The 17,323-nt window shown below is 48.7% G+C and overlaps 1 protein-coding gene across 1 annotated transcript in view; it reads left to right on the forward strand.

Annotated features, from left to right (window-relative positions):
* PRKCE (protein kinase C epsilon) overlaps positions 1 to 16,892 on the forward strand; it is a 484,799-nt gene extending 467,907 nt beyond the window's left edge. Inside the window, 1 exon segment of the mRNA XM_068233034.1 lies at positions 16,621 to 16,892. Coding sequence (XP_068089135.1) covers positions 16,621 to 16,767 — 147 coding nt within the window. The 3' untranslated portion in view covers positions 16,768 to 16,892.
* Positions 16,893 to 17,323: the final 431 nt, after the last annotated feature.

Consider the following 17,323-nt stretch of genomic DNA (forward strand, 5'->3'; position numbering starts at 1 on the left):
GTCCTCACCTGGCTTCTGATCTTCTGAGTGATATAACATGCGACAGGTTACTGAGAATATGCATGCCTGGCGAGGGTGAAGTCACATGGACTGATGGAGCAGGAGGCGTCTGCCGGGCGAGGGGGAAGGCTGGAGCGCACGGACTGATGGAGCAGGAGGCGTCTGCCGGGCAGGTGAGTTACAATGCTCCCAAAAACTTTACAGGAACTCCGGGAACACCATAAGGTTTGGGGAGGGAGATTATTGGGAGCTTTGCGGGAGTTTGGGGTGTAATTTGCTGCCAATGGTTTGTTTTCCCCACGGCCTCATTATAGCTAGAACCGGCCCAACCTGCTAATTGCCAAATTGCACTAGAAAGTAACACCTGCACAGGAGCCGACTAGTGTTACAGTGGTGATTAGTCACAGGTGGGGGGATTAGACAGGCTGATCTCTCTAAATACATACAGGGTGCATTTCTCTGTTTTCCTTCTGTCCTGTGCAGAGTTCAGCTCCACTTTACCTTGCTGGGATGAGCGGTGCTGGAAGCCTGGGATTGAACGCAGCTATCTAGGTCAGTGTGAGTGTTTGTAGTGAACACAGGGCTGCAACCTCCTTCCACACCTATGTACCTTGGCACCAGCTCTGCCTCATGGCACCCAGTACAAGACTCTTCATGTTGATATCTTTATTAGGTGAACCTTTCATGTTTTATACAGCCATCAATAGGATTTGAAAAAAATAAAACTGTACAGCTTCCAGCACAAATGTATCCGCAGCACATTCCATGACTGAAAGTGAGTTTTTCTTAAAGGGAACCTGAAGGGAAAGGGATATGGAGGATGCCATATTTATTTCCTTTTAAAGGGAACCAGAGACCTGAAAAAGATGTTATACACACCTGGGGCTTCCTCCAGCCCCATACACTCTGATCGATCCCACGCCACCGTCCTCCGCTGCCCACAGCTACGAGAACCGGGTCCCGTCACTGACATCATCGGAGCCGGGCTACGCAGTAGAAGTGCGCCCTCTACGTATCTCTCCAGCGGCTGCTGCAGAGATACGCAAAGAGCGCACCTCTACGCTAGACTGGCTCCGACTGACGGCAGAGTGGGGTCCCGGTTTTCATAGATGCAGGCAGCAGAGGACGGCGTCGTGGGAGCAATCCATGTGTATGGGGCTGGAGGAAGCCCCAGGTGTGTATAATATCTTTTTCCTGTTCATCTAGGTTGGCATGTATTGTTCAATACATGTTGGCTGGCAGTTGGTGGACAGCCTGTGTGGCCCCGCAGTTGGTGGACAGCCTGTGTGGCCCCGGAGTTGGTGGACAGCCTGTGTGGCCCCGGAGTTGGTGGACAGCCTGTGTGGCCCCGCAGTTGGTGGACAGCCTGTGTAGCCCCAGAGTTGGTGGACAGCCTGTGTGGCCCCGGAGTTGGTGGACAGTCTGTGTGGCTCCGGAGTTGGTGGACAGCCTGTGTGGCCCCGGAGTTGGTGGACAGCTTGTGTGGCCCCGCAGTTGGTGGACAGCCTGTGTGGCCCCGGAGTTGGTGGACAGCCTGTGTGGCCCCGGAGTTGGTGGACAGCCTGTGTGGCCCCGCAGTTGGTGGACAGCCTGTGTAGCCCCAGAGTTGGTGGACAGTCTGTGTGGCTCCGGAGTTGGTGGACAGCCTGTGTGGCCCCGGAGTTGGACAGCCTGTGTGGCCCCGGAGTTGGTGGACAGCCTGTGTAGCCCCAGAGTTGGTGGACAGTCTGTGTGGCTCCGGAGTTGGTGGACAGCCTGTGTGGCCCCGGAGTTGGTGGACAGCCTGTGTAGCCCCAGAGTTGGTGGACAGCCTGTGTAGCCCCAGAGTTGGTGGACAGCCTGTGTAGCCCCGGAGTTGGTGGACAGCCTGTGTGGCCCCGGAGTTGGTGGACAGCCTGTGTGGCCCCGGAGTTGGTGGACAGCCTGTGTGGCCCCGGAGTTGGTGGACAGCCTGTGTGGCCCCGGAGTTCGTGGACAGCCTGTGTGGCCCCGGAGTTGGTGGACAGCCTGTGTGGCCCCGGAGTTGGTGGACAGCCTGTGTGGCCCTAGAGTAAATGGACAGCTTGTGTGGCCCCGGAGTCAGTGGACAGCCTGTGTGGCCCCGGAGTCAGTGGACAGCCTGTGTGGCCCCGGAGTCGGTGGACAGCCTGTGTGGCCCCGGAGTTGGTGGACAGCTTTTGTGGCCCCGGAGTTGGTGGACAGCCTGTGTGGCCCCGGAGTTGGTGGACAGCCTGTGTGGCCCCGGAGTTGGTGGACAGCCTGTGTGGCCCCGGAGTTGGTGGACAGCCTGTGTGGCCCCGGAGTTGGTGGACAGCCTGTGTGGCCCCGGAGTTGGTGGACAGCCTGTGTGGCCCCGGAGTTGGTGGACAGCCTGTGTGGCCCCGGAGTTGGTGGACAGCCTGTGTGGCCCCGGAGTTGGTGGACAGCCTGTGTGGCCTGAAGTTAGTGGACAGCCTGTGTGGCTGTATAATGACCACTCAGTGGCCGGTGGCTTTGTATTTCCAGCACTATAAAGCTGTATGTCACACTGTCCCTCCAGAGCTGCCCCAGGAGTCCAAGGATAAAACATTCCCACATAGCAATGAGCCGTGGCTCCCAGGAAGCCAGAGAAATGTTATGAATTGTTCTCCAGTGAAGCACTGGGCAGCGTCAGGGCTTGTTTGTAATAAGTGGACATGTCATTCACGTCTCCCAACGCCGTTATTTCGGGTAACAGCGCGCTACACTTTGATGTGGTTCTGATTATTCAATTCAGTCCAGCTGTGCGCTTCTCTGTTATTCAGCTATTTCTACACATGGAGACGACCTGGATTCTCATAAAGAGAACCCCAGAGAGGCTTCCTACCAGCGAGCACTAGAATGGAATAACACTCGGGACTTGCGGTACACTCCCGTCAAATCCATCAACCTTCAGAAGTCACCAGCTGCAGATTACTCAGTGACCATTAGCCCCACCTGTCCATATGGAAGCCTCCATCTTCTGTGTCCCTGTTCCGCAGGTTAAAATTCACATGGTGACTTCCTGTGTCCCTGTCTGCCGCAATGCATGCTGGGAGATGTAATCACATCAATGGGAACTACATCTCCCAGCATGCAATGCGGCTGCCAGGGACACAGGACAAACTACGAGAACTTGCGGTGTGGGTTTTTGGGGGGCAGTTTACATTTACTATGGGGAGCTGCTCCGTAGCCAGTGGCGTAGGGATCACCATAGCAGCCATAGTGGCGGCTATGGGACCCGTAGTCACAACATGTCCAGCCTGTCCTGGCTGAGTGCGGTCTACAGACCCAGCCTGCCAGCAGACACCCCCTCCTTCACCCGGAGGATCATTGCAGGGAGGCGGGCATAAAAAATATTTGCTATGGGCGCAGTCATTTCTAGCTACGCCTCTGCGCCATTTCCTGGATTTTTTTTCTTTTTTTAAACTATACTTTCCAAGCTATGTACTCTCCACCCTCCCAAACCCCTTCCAATACCAAGTTTCAAGAGTCTTCAACAAGAGTCATGGAACTCCACCATCTAGCCAGCCCCACATGACTCCAGCTAGCGCTATCTCCACTCCTCCTTGCTCCCGCATCAAACCCCTCCCACACCTCCGCCAATCGGTGTATGAGTTTGGGGGAAGTTATTGGATGTAGCAGCTAGGCTCTGCTCCAATGGACAGCAAAGAGAATTGGTGAACATCGCCCCCTCCCAAAGGCAGTGGTGGTGATAGGTTGTCCCAAACCTAGCCAGAAGCCCCACCTTCGTCTCATCACTGGAATTACGCTGTGTGAATAGAATACTGGGGAAGGGGGAATTATCGGCTAACCTGTACTACAGAATTGCATGCTTCTGAAGAAAGCAGATACAATCTGCAAGGGGAGGATAAGTTGTGCAGAACCACGTTTTACAACCAGAGTAGTGGCAGCCCTTCAGAAGCAGTGACAACGTTTAGAAGCATACAAGGATCATCATACACACTGCAGGTAGTTTACAAGCATCATAGGCACATAGTATAAGTCTATACTATAACAACAAGAGGAACTTTAACCAAGGATTGAACATCCCAATCAGTAGCTGATGCCCCCTTTCCCATGAGAAATCTATTCCTTTTCTCAAATAGATCATCAGGGGAATCTGTATGGCTGATATTGTATTGAAACCCCTTCCCACTGTGTGATGTCATGACCGTGGTCCTGACAGTTTCCTGTATGTGAACCTTATTGCATTGTGGGAAAAAATGGCTTTTTCCAACTGCAAAACAAGCAGCATCTCCCTCTGTGCATAGAACTCTCAGTAACGTTTAGATCACAAAAATGGGTCTATTTGGAAATACCTGATGTTTTCTCTGGATGCAGCTGCTGATTTTTCACCTTTAAATGCTGAAAAAGAAAGATTTTCCTCCTGGACAATTCCTTTATGTTCTTGGAAATGTTTTGCCGGTAACCAGCGGGCTTCTTTGAGTTTTTTTCACCTAATTTGAACTGATGAAGCAACTTTGTTGGAGGTGAAGTGACTTTGGTTGTGTAAAAAATGCAGATTCAGCTGAAAGTGCCTTGTTTTCCCTTCGGGTATGGAATGGCCTGGATAACAGAGAACCGTTACAGACACGCCTTCAACTCCTCAGTGACGGCTCCCATATTTATGTCTGTTCATTGTGGAAATGAACAGAGACGCCAAAGGATAAAAGTACCTAAAACTTTAAAAAAAAAACAGGCGGGGGAGGACTTACCTCCTCCAAGCAGACACAAAAACAGGTTGATATAATATCAACAAGCAAATGTATTTATATATACACTCCAAAGGGTCAAAGCAATGTGTTCCGTAGGTGTGGCCCTGCTTCATCAGGCAATCGGGGCTGGAGCTTACAGCAACAAGTGTCTATCTCTCAGCCTAGCATCTCTGTGCCTACGCCTCCCACAGAGGCGCTAGGCTGAGTCATAGACACTTGTTGCTGTAGGCTTCATCCCTTTTGCCTGATGAAGCAGGGCCACACCTGCAAAACACATTGCTTTGACCATTCATGATTGAAGAGGATCAGGGCCGCGCATGCGCAGTAGCCCCCCAGATCGAGGACTTTAATCTGTCGTCAGCCGCTTCCACCACTAGTCACCAGAGACGCCGCCACACTTGTCAGAGCAGTGAGATCGCTAGTGGTCAGCTGAAGCTGTCTGTGATGTCGTGGCAGTGAGATCGCTAGTGGTCAGCTGAAGCTGTGTGTGGCGTCATCCGCTCCCACCACTAGTCACCAGAGACGCCGCCACACTTGTCAGAGCAGTGAGATCGCTAGTGGTCAGCTAAAGCTGTCTGTGATGTCGTGGCAGTGAGATCGCTAGTGGTCAGCTGAAGCTGTGTGTGGCGTCATCCGCTCCCACCACAAGTCACCAGAGATGCCGCCACACTTGTGTCAGAGCGGTGAGATCACTAAGCTGTCCGTAGCATTAGCCGCTGCCATCACAAGTCACCACAGATGCCGCCAGACTTGTGTCAGAGCGGTGAGATCGCTAGTGGTCAGCTGAAGCTGTCTGTGGTGCCCGCCACTCCCACCACAAGTCACCAGAGATGCTGCCACACTTGTGTCATGGCAGTGAGATTGCTAGTGGTCAGCTAAAGCTGTCTGTGGCATCAGCCGCTCCCACCACAAGTCACCAGAGATGCCGCCACACTTCTCATAGCAGTGAGACCACTAGTGGTCAGCTGAGGCTGTCTGTGGCATCACCCGCTCCCACCACAAGTCACCAGAGATGCCACCACACTTGTGTCAGAGCGGTGAGATCGCTAGTGGTCAGCTGAAGCTGTCTGTGGCGCCAGCCACTCCCACCACAAGTCAGCAGAGACGCCGCCACACTTTGTCAGAGCATTGAGATTGCTAGTGGTCAGCTGAAGCTGTGTGTGGTGCCAGCCACTACCATCACAAGTCAGCAGAGACGCCGCCACACTTGTGTCAGAGCAGTGAGATCGCTAGTGGTCAGCTAAAGCTGTCTGTGGTGTCATGGCAGTGAGATCGCTAGTGGTCAGCTGAAGGTGTGTGTGGCGTCATCCGCTCCCACCACAAGTCACCAGAGACGCCAACACACTTGTGTCAGAGCAGTGAGATCACTAAGCTGTCCTTGCCGTTAGCCACTGCAACGACAAGTCACCAGAGAGGCCACTACACTTGTGTCATAGTGGTGAGATCGCTAGTGGTCAGCTGAAGCTGTCTGTGGTGTCAGCCACTCCCACCACAAGTCACCAGAGATGCCGCCACACTTGTGTCAGAGCGGTGAGATCACTAGCAGTCTTCAGGAAGCACCTATACTGGGCCTCAGCAGGAAATCCGCTTATCAGTCTTTGGTTTGAGTTTTACATACCTTTCCCATGATGCCCTGCAGCCTGACCTGAGGGGCACACAGGTCAGTGATGGGCATGATTTTCGGGAGCCTGTGTTAATTAGTGTGGGAATTTCTCACACAGGATTGCAGCGTCTGCAGAGGGGAAAACAGGCAATACCAGAATAAGCAGAAGCCTGAAGGCCACAGCCCTTTATGTGATCCCATATTCAGGTTTCCGGTTTGACTGGATCCCTCTTACAGGTTATGTAACGTTGCCATAGCGAGGCTGCTGCCCCCTCAGGCCGTCTCCACGGGCTCAGCGAGGCTCCTGAGGTATGCGGCAGTCTCCCTCACACTGCTGCAGCCCCGTGCCTGCCTCAGGCCTCCCATTCTGTTCAGCCAGTTGGGAAATTCTTGCAATTAAGGCAATCCATCCATCAGGGTGTGCTAATCGTATGACATGCCTTATAGGATGTATGTGAGCCCAGTTCTAGAATAATGGCTTCAAAGTGGGATTGTCACCATAAAAATCAAATTTCAACAGCAACTGGTCTGAGTGTATTAAGTGATAAAGATGCTAATCCTGCATTCAAAACTGTTTCTGCTGTTATGGTTTGGAGATATCACATACTTAAGGAGCACTGGCCCTTTAATAGTCAGTGCCAAACAGTTGCATGCTGGGGGTTCTTTTTATCTATAATATATTCCTCCTCTTCCATTTATTTCCCTGCCTAGCTGCCTAGCTGAACCATGATCCTCTGCTCACTTGTGTTTACAAGCAAGGCTGAGGTGACTCAGCGATTGGAGGAGAAAAGAAAAAAAAGTTAAGGTCAGAAATTACATCAGGATTTAGCCTCAAACTGTGGGCAAAAGACATGGTTCCCACCAGGAACAGAATTCTCTTCATTTACTATATAAAATTCACTGAAATCAAAACGTGGACAGTACAATACATGTTATGTAAGTAGATCAAGTATTTATCTACTTATATATGTGTTTTTTTCCCTGGCATAGTATGGCTGATCCTCCTGCTTTAAAGTGGACCTGAACTCTTGCACAGAACAGAAGGAAAACATAGAGAAATGCACCCTGTATGTATTTAGAGAGTTCAGCCTGTCTAATTCCCCCTCATCTGTGACTAATCACCAGTGTAATTTGATCCTTTCAGCTGTCAGCTCAGGAATCTCCTCTGCCTTGGCAGAGCAGATAAATTGTAAACACAGGATGTTAACTCTGTCTGCCTCCATGAAAGCAGGAAGTAGACACACTGCAGATTTATTGCAGGATTTGTATCAGGTGTAACAAAGAAATTGTTTTTTTTTAAAAGGTTATTATGCTGCTGCTTATCTCTTAGAGCAGAGAGGAAGTTCTGAATTCAGGTTTGTTTTAAGGCACTAATCTGAGGAAGCATCATATAGATCCCGCTGCTTATTGTCCCATTGTTCATTCATTTTATACCGTATTTCTGCTTTATTGAGAATTTTGGGGGGTTTCCGAGTTAAGCTCAGTGTTGGATATCGCTGGCAGGTAGAAGCGTCACTGAGCAATGCTTGTCAGCTGTAGCCAATAATGACGTTTTCTGATTGGACAATAGCTCATCTCTCCGGGTGTTTAGAGCTTAGGTTCTCAATGTGTTAAACCCGTACCCCAGGGGATACTTCTGATGGGTCCAGGGGTTACTCAGGCTTGATGCATTTAAATGACTCCTGAAGTAAGAGAGATATGGAGGCTGACATATTTATTACCTTTTAAACCATGCCTATACCCTGGCTGTCTTACTGATCCTCTGATACATTTATCCACAGACCCTGAACAAGCATGCAGATCTGATGTTTCTGACAAAAAATCTGATTGGATAAGCTGCTTGCTTGTTTCAGGTGTGTGATTAAAGCGGATCCGAGATGTAAAACTAACTATAACAAGTAACTTGTCTATATATCTTATCTAAAGTTTAGATAGTTTACACAGCATATCTAGCTGCAAACAGCTTCAATAGAAAATGATTATTTATTCCTGTGATACAATGACAGCAGCCATGTTGTTTGTATACATTACACACAGACAAGCTTATCTGTATATTGAGCAAAAAAACCTAATCTCCCCTCACCCTCCCTCCTCCCCTCTGCCTCTGAAATCTCTGGCTAGTAATACCTCCCCCTCCTCCTACCCAGACTGAGCTCCCATGAGCCCTTGCTACTGCCAAGGCTCTCTGAAAACCTGTGGGCGTGGTTTATTTAGTTTATAGGGAATAAGAGTACAGGTAGTCCTCGGTTAACGAACAAGATAGGGACTGTAGGCTCGTTCTTAATCTGAATCCGTCCTTAACTCGAGACAGTGTAAAATGTACTTTTACATTCATATAAAGACGCCATGTGTGTGTGGGGAGGTGAGCAGCTACATACCGCACACCTCCCGTGCCCTGGCGTCACCCTCCGCCACTACAAAACACCTCCGTATCATTACAGTGATCCGCGTCCTCTGACCCCGGATACTGTACTGCGCTGCGCATGCGTAGTATGCCGGGTCGCCTCCTGGCCTGCGTCAGAGGACGCGGATCTCTGTAATGATACGGAGGTGTTTTGTAGAGGCAGAGGGTGACGCCAGGGCACGGGAGGTGTGCAGTATGTAGCTGCTCACCTCCCCACACACACATGACGTCTTTATATGAATGTAAAAGTACTTAAAAACATTTTAATCACAGCATTCCGGCGCACGCGGTGACGTCATCGACGGGGCGGAGCTATCGGCGGGCCGTTCGTAAAGCGGGCGTCCGTAACCTGAGGACTACCGGTATTAAAACAAAAAATGATTTGGCTTGAGGAATGCCCTATAAACTATAGGAAAGGAACACAATTATGCAATGAGTAAAAGTTCCGGATCCACTTTAAGACACTACGGCAGCCAAATGGATCAGCAGGGCTGCCAGGCAACTGGCATTGTTTAACAGGAAATACATATGGCAGCCACCATATCCCTCTCACTTCAAGTGTCCTCAGATTAGGCATCATAAATTTAGAGTTTAAGAAAATCAAACATCTCACAAATGGGAATGAAAAACATTAACACCAAATTCGTATTTTAGTTAATTACGGTAAATGAACTAGTAAATGCATGTCAATTGTTTTGTAACAATTACCATGTGGTGTTGTACCAATAAATATATCTGTGTCAAGGGGTACTTGAAATAATTTTTACTATACTAGAGGGTACTTGGTGAGTCCAGGCTTTCAGAAGGAGTGCATAGCAGTACAGTGGTGAAGACCGCTGGTTTAGAGGCAGCATAGTGGCGTAGTGGATAGCACTCTTGCCTTGCAGCGCTGGGTCCTTGGTTTGCATGGACTTTGTATGTTCTCTCCATGTCTGGGTGGGTTTCCTTTGGGCACTCTGATTTTCTCCCACATTACAAAAAACATACAGATAAGTTAATTGGCTTCCCCCAAATTGGCCCTTGACTACAATGGACACATGACTATGGTAGGGATTAGATTGCTAGCTTCTCTGAAGACAGTCAGTCTATGTACTCTGTACAGTGCTGCAGAAGGGGTCAGTGCTATATAAATACATAATAATAATATGGTAGGACATTAGACTATGACTATGGTAGGATTAGAGTGTGAGCTCCTCTGAGGACAGTCAGTGACATGACTATGTACTCTGTACAGTGCTGCAGAAGATGTCAGTGCTATATAAATACATAATAATAATAATAATAATATGATAGGACATTAGACTATGACTATGGTAGGATTAGATAATAAGCCCCTCTGAGGACAGTCAGTGACATGACTATGTACTCTGTAATGTGCTCCAGGAGATGTCAGTGCTATATAAATACATAATAATATTATGGTAGGACATTACACTATGACTATGGTAGGATTATATTGTGAGCTCCTCTGAGGACAGTCAGTGACATGACTATGTACTCTGTAATGTGCTGCAGAAGATGTCAGTGCTGTATAAATACATAATAATAATATGGTAGGACATTACACTATGACTATGGTAGGAGTAGAGTGTGAGCTCCTCTGAGGACAGTCAGTGACATAACTATGTACTCTGTAATGTGCTGCAGGAGATGTCAGTGCTATATAAATACATAATAATATTATGGTAGGACATTACACTATGACTATGGTAGGATTATATTGTGAGCTCCTCTGAGGACAGTCAGTGACATGACTATGTACTCTGTAATGTGCTGCAGAAGATGTCAGTGCTGTATAAATACATAATAAAATGGCAGTACGTTACACTGTGACTATGGTAGGATTAGATTGTGAGCTCCTCTGAGGACAGTTAGTGACATGACTAAGTACTCTGTACAGTGCTGCAGAAGATGTCAGTGCTATATAAATACATAATAATAATATGGTAGGACATTAGACTATGACTATGGTAGGATTAGAGTGTAAGCTCCTCTGAGGACAGTTAGTGACATGACTAAGTACTCTGTACAGTGCTGCAGAAGATGTCAGTGCTATATAAATACATAATAATAATATGGTAGGACATTACACTATGACTATGGTAGGATTAGATTGTGAGCTCCTCTGAGGACAGTCAGTGACATGACTATGTACTCTGTAATGTGCTGCAGAAGATGTCAGTGCTATATAAATACATAATAATATTATTGCGCAATGCCTGTCTTGCTTTCCCCTCCTGGCATCGTCTTGTTTGTATGAAGCCCCTCAGAGGGGTCCTGTGACGGAGCCGGCCCTCTCTCCAGTCATGTGATGCAGGGAAGCTGGGCAGAGTGTGGAATGTGACGGAGCCGGCCCTCTCCCCAGTCATGTGATGCAGGGAAGCTGGGCAGAGTGTGGAATGTGACGGAGCCGGCCTTCTCCCCAGTCGTGTGATGCAGGGAAGCTGGGCAGCGTGTGGAATGTGACGGAGCCGGCCCTCTCCCCAGTCGTGTGATGCAGGGAAGCTGGGCAGCGTGTGGAATGTGACGGAGCCGGCCCTCTCTCCAGTCATGTGATGCAGGGAAGCTGGGCAGCGTGTGGAATGTGACGGGGGCGGCCCTCTCCCCAGTCATGTGATGCAGGGAAGCTGGGCAGCGTGTGGAATGTGACGGAGCCGGCCCTCTCCCCAGTCATGTGATGCAGGGAAGCTGGGCAGCGTGTGGAATGTGACAGAGGCGGCCCTCTCCCCCGTCATGTGATGCAGGGAAGCTGGGCAGCGTGTGGAATGTGACAGAGGCGGACCTCTCCCCAGTCATGTGATGCAGGGAAGCTGGGCAGCGTGTGGAATGTGACGGAGCCGGCCCTCTCTCCAGTCATGTGATGCAGGGAAGCTGGGCAGCGTGTGGAATGTGACGGAGCCGGCCCTCTCTCCAGTCATGTGATGCAGGGAAGCTGGGCAGCGTGTGGAATGTGACAGAGGTGGCCCTCTCTCCAGTCATGTGATGCAGGGAAGCTGGGCAGCGTGTGGAATGTGACAGAGGCGGCCCTCTCTCCAGTCATGTGATGTAGGGAAGCTGGGCAGCGTGTGGAATGTGACAGAGGCGGCCCTCTCTCCAGTCATGTGATGCAGGGAAGCTGGGCAGCGTGTGGAATGTGACAGAGGTGGCCCTCTCTCCAGTCATGTGATGCAGGGAAGCTGGGCAGAGTGTGGAATGTGACGGAGCCGGCCCTCTCTCCAGTCATGTGATGCAGGGAAGCTGGGCAGCGTGTGGAATGTGACAGAGCCGGCCCTCTCTCCAGTCATGTGATGCAGGGAAGCTGGGCAGAGTGTGGAATGTGACGGGGGCGGCCCTTTCCCCAGTCATGTGATGCAGGGAAGCTGGGCAGCGTGTGGAATGTGACGGAGGCGGCCCTCTCCCCAGTCATGTGATGCAGGGAAGCTGGGCAGCGTGTGGAATGTGACAGAGGCGGCCCTCTCCCCAGTAATGTGATGCAGGGAAGCTGGGCAGCGTGTGGAATGTGCTCCTGTGTGATATTTATATTTCATTCCTAAAGAGGTAAAAGTTGAACAAACAAGCTAAATGGCCATTAGGCATGCCGGCTCTATTAGCTGCATCTTCATTAGACTTGCCTGGATCTGCGCTCGGAAGGTCTGCCCACACTTCCCCTAACTGAGCAAACATTCCTCCTGGTGCAAAAGTAAATACAGGGAGGAGAGTGTTTACACGGGTGATGATTGATGGGCCTGCTGTACGGCGTGTGCTCCAGGGATGGGTATCCATGATCAGGCTTCATTCAGGCTCAGGGGCGTAACAATAGACCCTGCAAGGGGTGCGGCCGCAGGGGGGCCCAGAAGCTGCAGGAAGCCCCACGGGTAGGGGGGGAGGGTTTCTTTTCCCTGTCCTGAGAGACTGACAACTAAGGGCATGGAGAGAAACTTTCTGCTCTCCGCACAATTGTTCTAATGACTGCATCTGCTCAGCCACTGATAAAGTTTTGTAGACAGTCCTTATTCAGTGTGCAGCTGGTTCTTGTGTACAATGCCCCGCCCCCAGCCTCTCCACCCCTCCCCAATTGCTCTGTTCTATAGGGATGCTGTAGAAGCCGGCAGAGCCAGTTCTGCCCCATCAGAGATGGACAGAGTGAGTGTAATAAGCTGAAGCTGGGAGCACACTCGTCTATCCATTTTCTGTATGCATTTTCTGTACAACATGTGAGTTTATATGTGTGAAAACATGCACGTTTTATTATAGTAGCTAATGTAATTGATAGAGAAAATGTCTTTATGTTTCTATCTGCATGGGGAAAACACATTCAAGTGTGCATTAGCCAAATAAATAACACTGGTTCTCAGTTTACCTGTGTAGTTACGCCCCTCCCTGCACAGGCTACCTACAGAATACAGGGAGGAGAGGGTCTACCCGGGTGAGGATTGATGGGCCTGCTGTGTGGCATGTGCTCCGGGATCAGGCTCCACACAGGATACCTACAGAAACTACTGTTTATCTGGGAATGCGAAGCACCATCTGGCTATCGTCCTTCACTGGTAGCAACACGGGCCGCTTAGCAATGTTCTTACGGCCTAACTTTGGATTATCAGCGCATGCGTGTTTCCTATGAAGGAATGTGTATAGTCAGCCTTAAAGGGAACTTGAAGTGAGAGGGATATGGAGGCTGACATATTTACCGTATTTTTCAGAATATAAGATGCTCCGGGAATATAAGACACACCCAGGTTTAGAGGGCAAAAACCAAGGAAAGAGAAATATACACTAAACCTGGTGTGTCCATGTTCCAGGAGCGTCTTGTAGAGGTCCTCACCCAATCATTGTCTTCCTATTTTACCTTCTGTCCCTGTGTCCTCCTGAATCCTTCTGTTCCCCTGTGGCGTCCTCCTGTCCCCCTGTGTGGTCTTGTGTGTCCCTCTCAATCCTTCTGTGTGTCCCCTTCTATTCCCCTTTGGTGTCATCCTGTCCCCCTGTGTGGTCCTGTGTCCCCCATGTTGCCCTGTGTGTCCCCCTGAATCCTTCTGTGTGTCCCCTTCTGTTCTCCTGTGGCTTCCTCCTGTCCCCCTGTGTGGTCCTGTGCCCCCCCCCCCATCCTGTGTGTCCCCTTCTATTCTCCTCTGACATCCTCCTGTCCCCCGGTGTGGTCCTGTGTCCCCCCCCCCCCTTCTTCCCCCGTGTTGTCCTGTGTGTTTCCCTGTGCGTTACCTCCTGTGCCCCTTTTGGTCTGATCGCCACCGAGGATAGTCTGTGTTGCTGCTAATTGATTTTACACAGAGTGGCGAAGGAGACCTGTGGGGTCCCAGTGGACCACACAGGGGAACATAACAGGTCGTCCCCGACGTTGTGGCGGGTCAGTGGTTCGTATCTGTGGACTATCATTAATCGGCGACTCCCTGTCTTGAGGCACAGATTTTTTTCTCCACATCTTTTAGGGATAAAAGTGTGTCTCCATGGGAAGAAGCAGCAGCTTAGGAACGTTTAGACAGAGCTTCATACCTGCTACTCAGGGGTGTAACTAGAGGGGGGCAGCCCCTGTGATCATAGGAGGGCCCAGAGCTTTGGGGGCCCAACTAATAACCTCCACTTCCTCCCATACAGGGGACTATACTGCAGATCAGGTGTGTTTGTGGCTACACTTGTTGTATGACCCTTGTGAGATGGGCCCCCAGGCTGTGAAGGGCCCCCGGGGGAGGCAAGGGAAGGGGTGTGACCATTCAGGGGTGGGGGCATCAAAGTTTTGCAGGCGGGCCCATGAATTGTAGTTACGCCACGGCTGCTGCTGTTTTTTTTTTTCCAGGAATGTCATTTTTGCCTGTCTAGCTGTCTCTTCTGCTGATGGATTGTTGGCAGTAGAGACAGGACAAGATGTCAGCCTGTGGAACTGAAACTGCTACTGCCCAAAAGAGGAAGTGTGTCTCCTACACACACAACAATAATAATATGATGTTCTGTCATTTCTGCATTGTAAAAGGAAGAAGTGGCACTTTCTAAGATTCTGCACTGTCACAAATCCTCTCTGACAGCCTGCGGTTTCGCTGATTCGGGGATGGCTGTCGTGGATCACTTATTGCCAAGAACAACTTGAAGCGCAACTGTCAGGCGTAAAATCAGATCGGGGGTAGTTAATATTGGTTGATGACTCTTTTAATAACTTAACCTCCTTGCCGGTTCAATTCCTCCGGCAAGGAGGCAGCGCAGGAGGTTTTTTTTAGTTTTGTTTTTTTTTTTAAATCATGTAGCGAGCTGAGGGCTCGCTACATGATAGCCGCTAAGCGGCGGCATCCCCCCACCCACTCCAATCGCCTTCGGCGATCAGAGTATGCAGGAAATCCCGTTGAGAACGGGATTTCCTGCAGGGCTTCCCCGGTCGCCATGGCGACGGGGCGGGATGACGTCATGGACGTCGGGACGTCATAGGGAATCCCGATCCGCCCCTCAACGCTGCCTGGCACTGATTGGCCAGGCAGCGCAGGGGTCTGGGGCGGGGGGGAGCGGCGCGGTGGATCGGCGGCGAGCGGCGGTGATCGGAAGTTACAAGCAGCTAGCAAAGTGCTAGCTGCTTGTAACAAAAAAAAAAATTATGCAAATCGGCCCAGCGGGGCCTGAGCAATCCTCCTGCGCAGGTTACCCCGAACTAAGTTCGGGATAACCGGCAAGGAGGTTAAGAAATAGCAAAACATTTGTGTAGCACTGAAATAATACCATAGGCTCAGAACGGTTTTAATATGTACGCCCTGAAGGTATATAACTGTTATTTTAGCAATTAATTACTTGTAATTATTGGTAGATACACCTTTTTTAAAAATAATTTACTGTGGCCATGCACTGTACTATTAACATAATTGAAATGGTGTAATAGCTGGGAGAAATGGACAAATAAAATGTGTGTGTTTTATCTATAGTAGCATTGTTTATTTTAAAACTATAGGGGATGGAATTAGAGAAATGGTGTATTTTTCATTTATTTTCCTCTTATTTCCCTATAAAATGTATAGAAAATCAAGTAATTACTGAAAACAAGTATCAAACCCCAAAAGACTAATTTGTGGCAAAAAAGAACAAGATATAGATCATTTAGGTAGGATAAGTAGTAATAAAGGCATTGTTGAATGAATGGGAGGAGTGCTGACAGGGCAATATCGCTTCCGTCTTTAAAGGGAACCAGAGACGAAGCACCCTTGTGTATTTTACCATATATATCAGGAAGAATATTAGAGAAAACACTTACCATGCTCTCTGTTTCATCCTCACTGCTAAGTGTCATCAGCTGTGATAAGAATTCCGGACTGAGCATTCAGTCTGGCTTTGCAGGGAATAATTATAGCTGAGTCATTATAGCAGAGCCACAAGGAGGCAGGCTTGGGCTTGAAAAGACACCAGAGAAGACAGAATCGGCTATAATCTTTCCGTAGCAAAGCCAGACTGAGTGCTCAGTCGGGGATTCTTATCAGAGGTGATAACAGTCAGATTAAACAGAGAACAATGAAAGAAAGAGCAGATTAGGGGTTTACTGTCATGTCTCCACTGATTTATAAGGTAAAATACAAGAGGGTGCTTCATCTCTGGTTCTCTTTAAGGTGAAAACAATCCGTGGGCTGAAGTGGTTAAACCAAATTTTTATTTGTGGAATTTCTTGTTTTGGATATTAAATAATCTTGTTTCATAATATTGGTCTGTTGTACTTTACACACTAGTAATTCACATCCAGGTATCTACTCCATGAAGTTCGCTTTCCTAAACAGAAGACATAGTAGACATCGGAATCCTCAGTTTCTGTTTTTTGTGTTTTTGGGTTTTTTTTAGGTAAAACGAACATGTTGTCTTCTCTTTGTTAAGTCGCTCCTGTACCCATACAGGTTTCCCTAGTTATTCATTTCAGTTGGTGACATCTTCTTCTCTTTACCTTGTAGAAAACCAAACGTGACGTCAACAACTTTGACCAGGACTTCACGCGGGAAGAACCTGTTCTAACACTGGTGGACGAAGCCATAGTCAAACAAATCAACCAGGGCGAATTTGAAGGCTTCTCTTATTTTGGAGAGGAACCCATGGCCTGAATTTGGTGGGCACCACGGTTTGTGCCCTCGTGCAGTAGTCCCATGGAGACAAAAACATGTGACTGAGATTCAGTGGATCCTTATAAACTTGTTTTATCATGAGCCTGCTACTCATGTAAAGATTACTATTTATTGTTGTTTTTATTTTATTTTTTATTTTAAACTGAAGGCACTCCTATTTTCTGTCTTACGAGCAATGCAAAATAGTGTTTTGTTTCAAAAACTGTAGCTATAATGTTCTGCCTGGTCTATGACCACAAAATACTAGACAATCTTAGGAAAAAATATTTTTCTTTTTTTTATGTCATGTAAGTTAATGAAAAACAATTTACAAAAGGAAAACAGTGCAGTGTGGGCATTTAGTTGCAAACGTTGAAATTATTGAACCATTTCATTTTAACCACTGAGGAAGAAGATCCCATCGAGACAGCTGAAAGTATTTCAGGTGTTTTAGTCATGTATAGAGATAGATGTTCTGTAGTAAGGTGCAGCATAGAATGGTTGTTCCCTGTTTAACGGTGACATTTTTCAGTGCACCAGGTGAATGTAGACTTAT

This window comes from Hyperolius riggenbachi, chromosome 4 (assembly GCF_040937935.1).
Source record: "Hyperolius riggenbachi isolate aHypRig1 chromosome 4, aHypRig1.pri, whole genome shotgun sequence".
Taxonomy (NCBI): Eukaryota; Metazoa; Chordata; class Amphibia; order Anura; family Hyperoliidae; genus Hyperolius; species Hyperolius riggenbachi.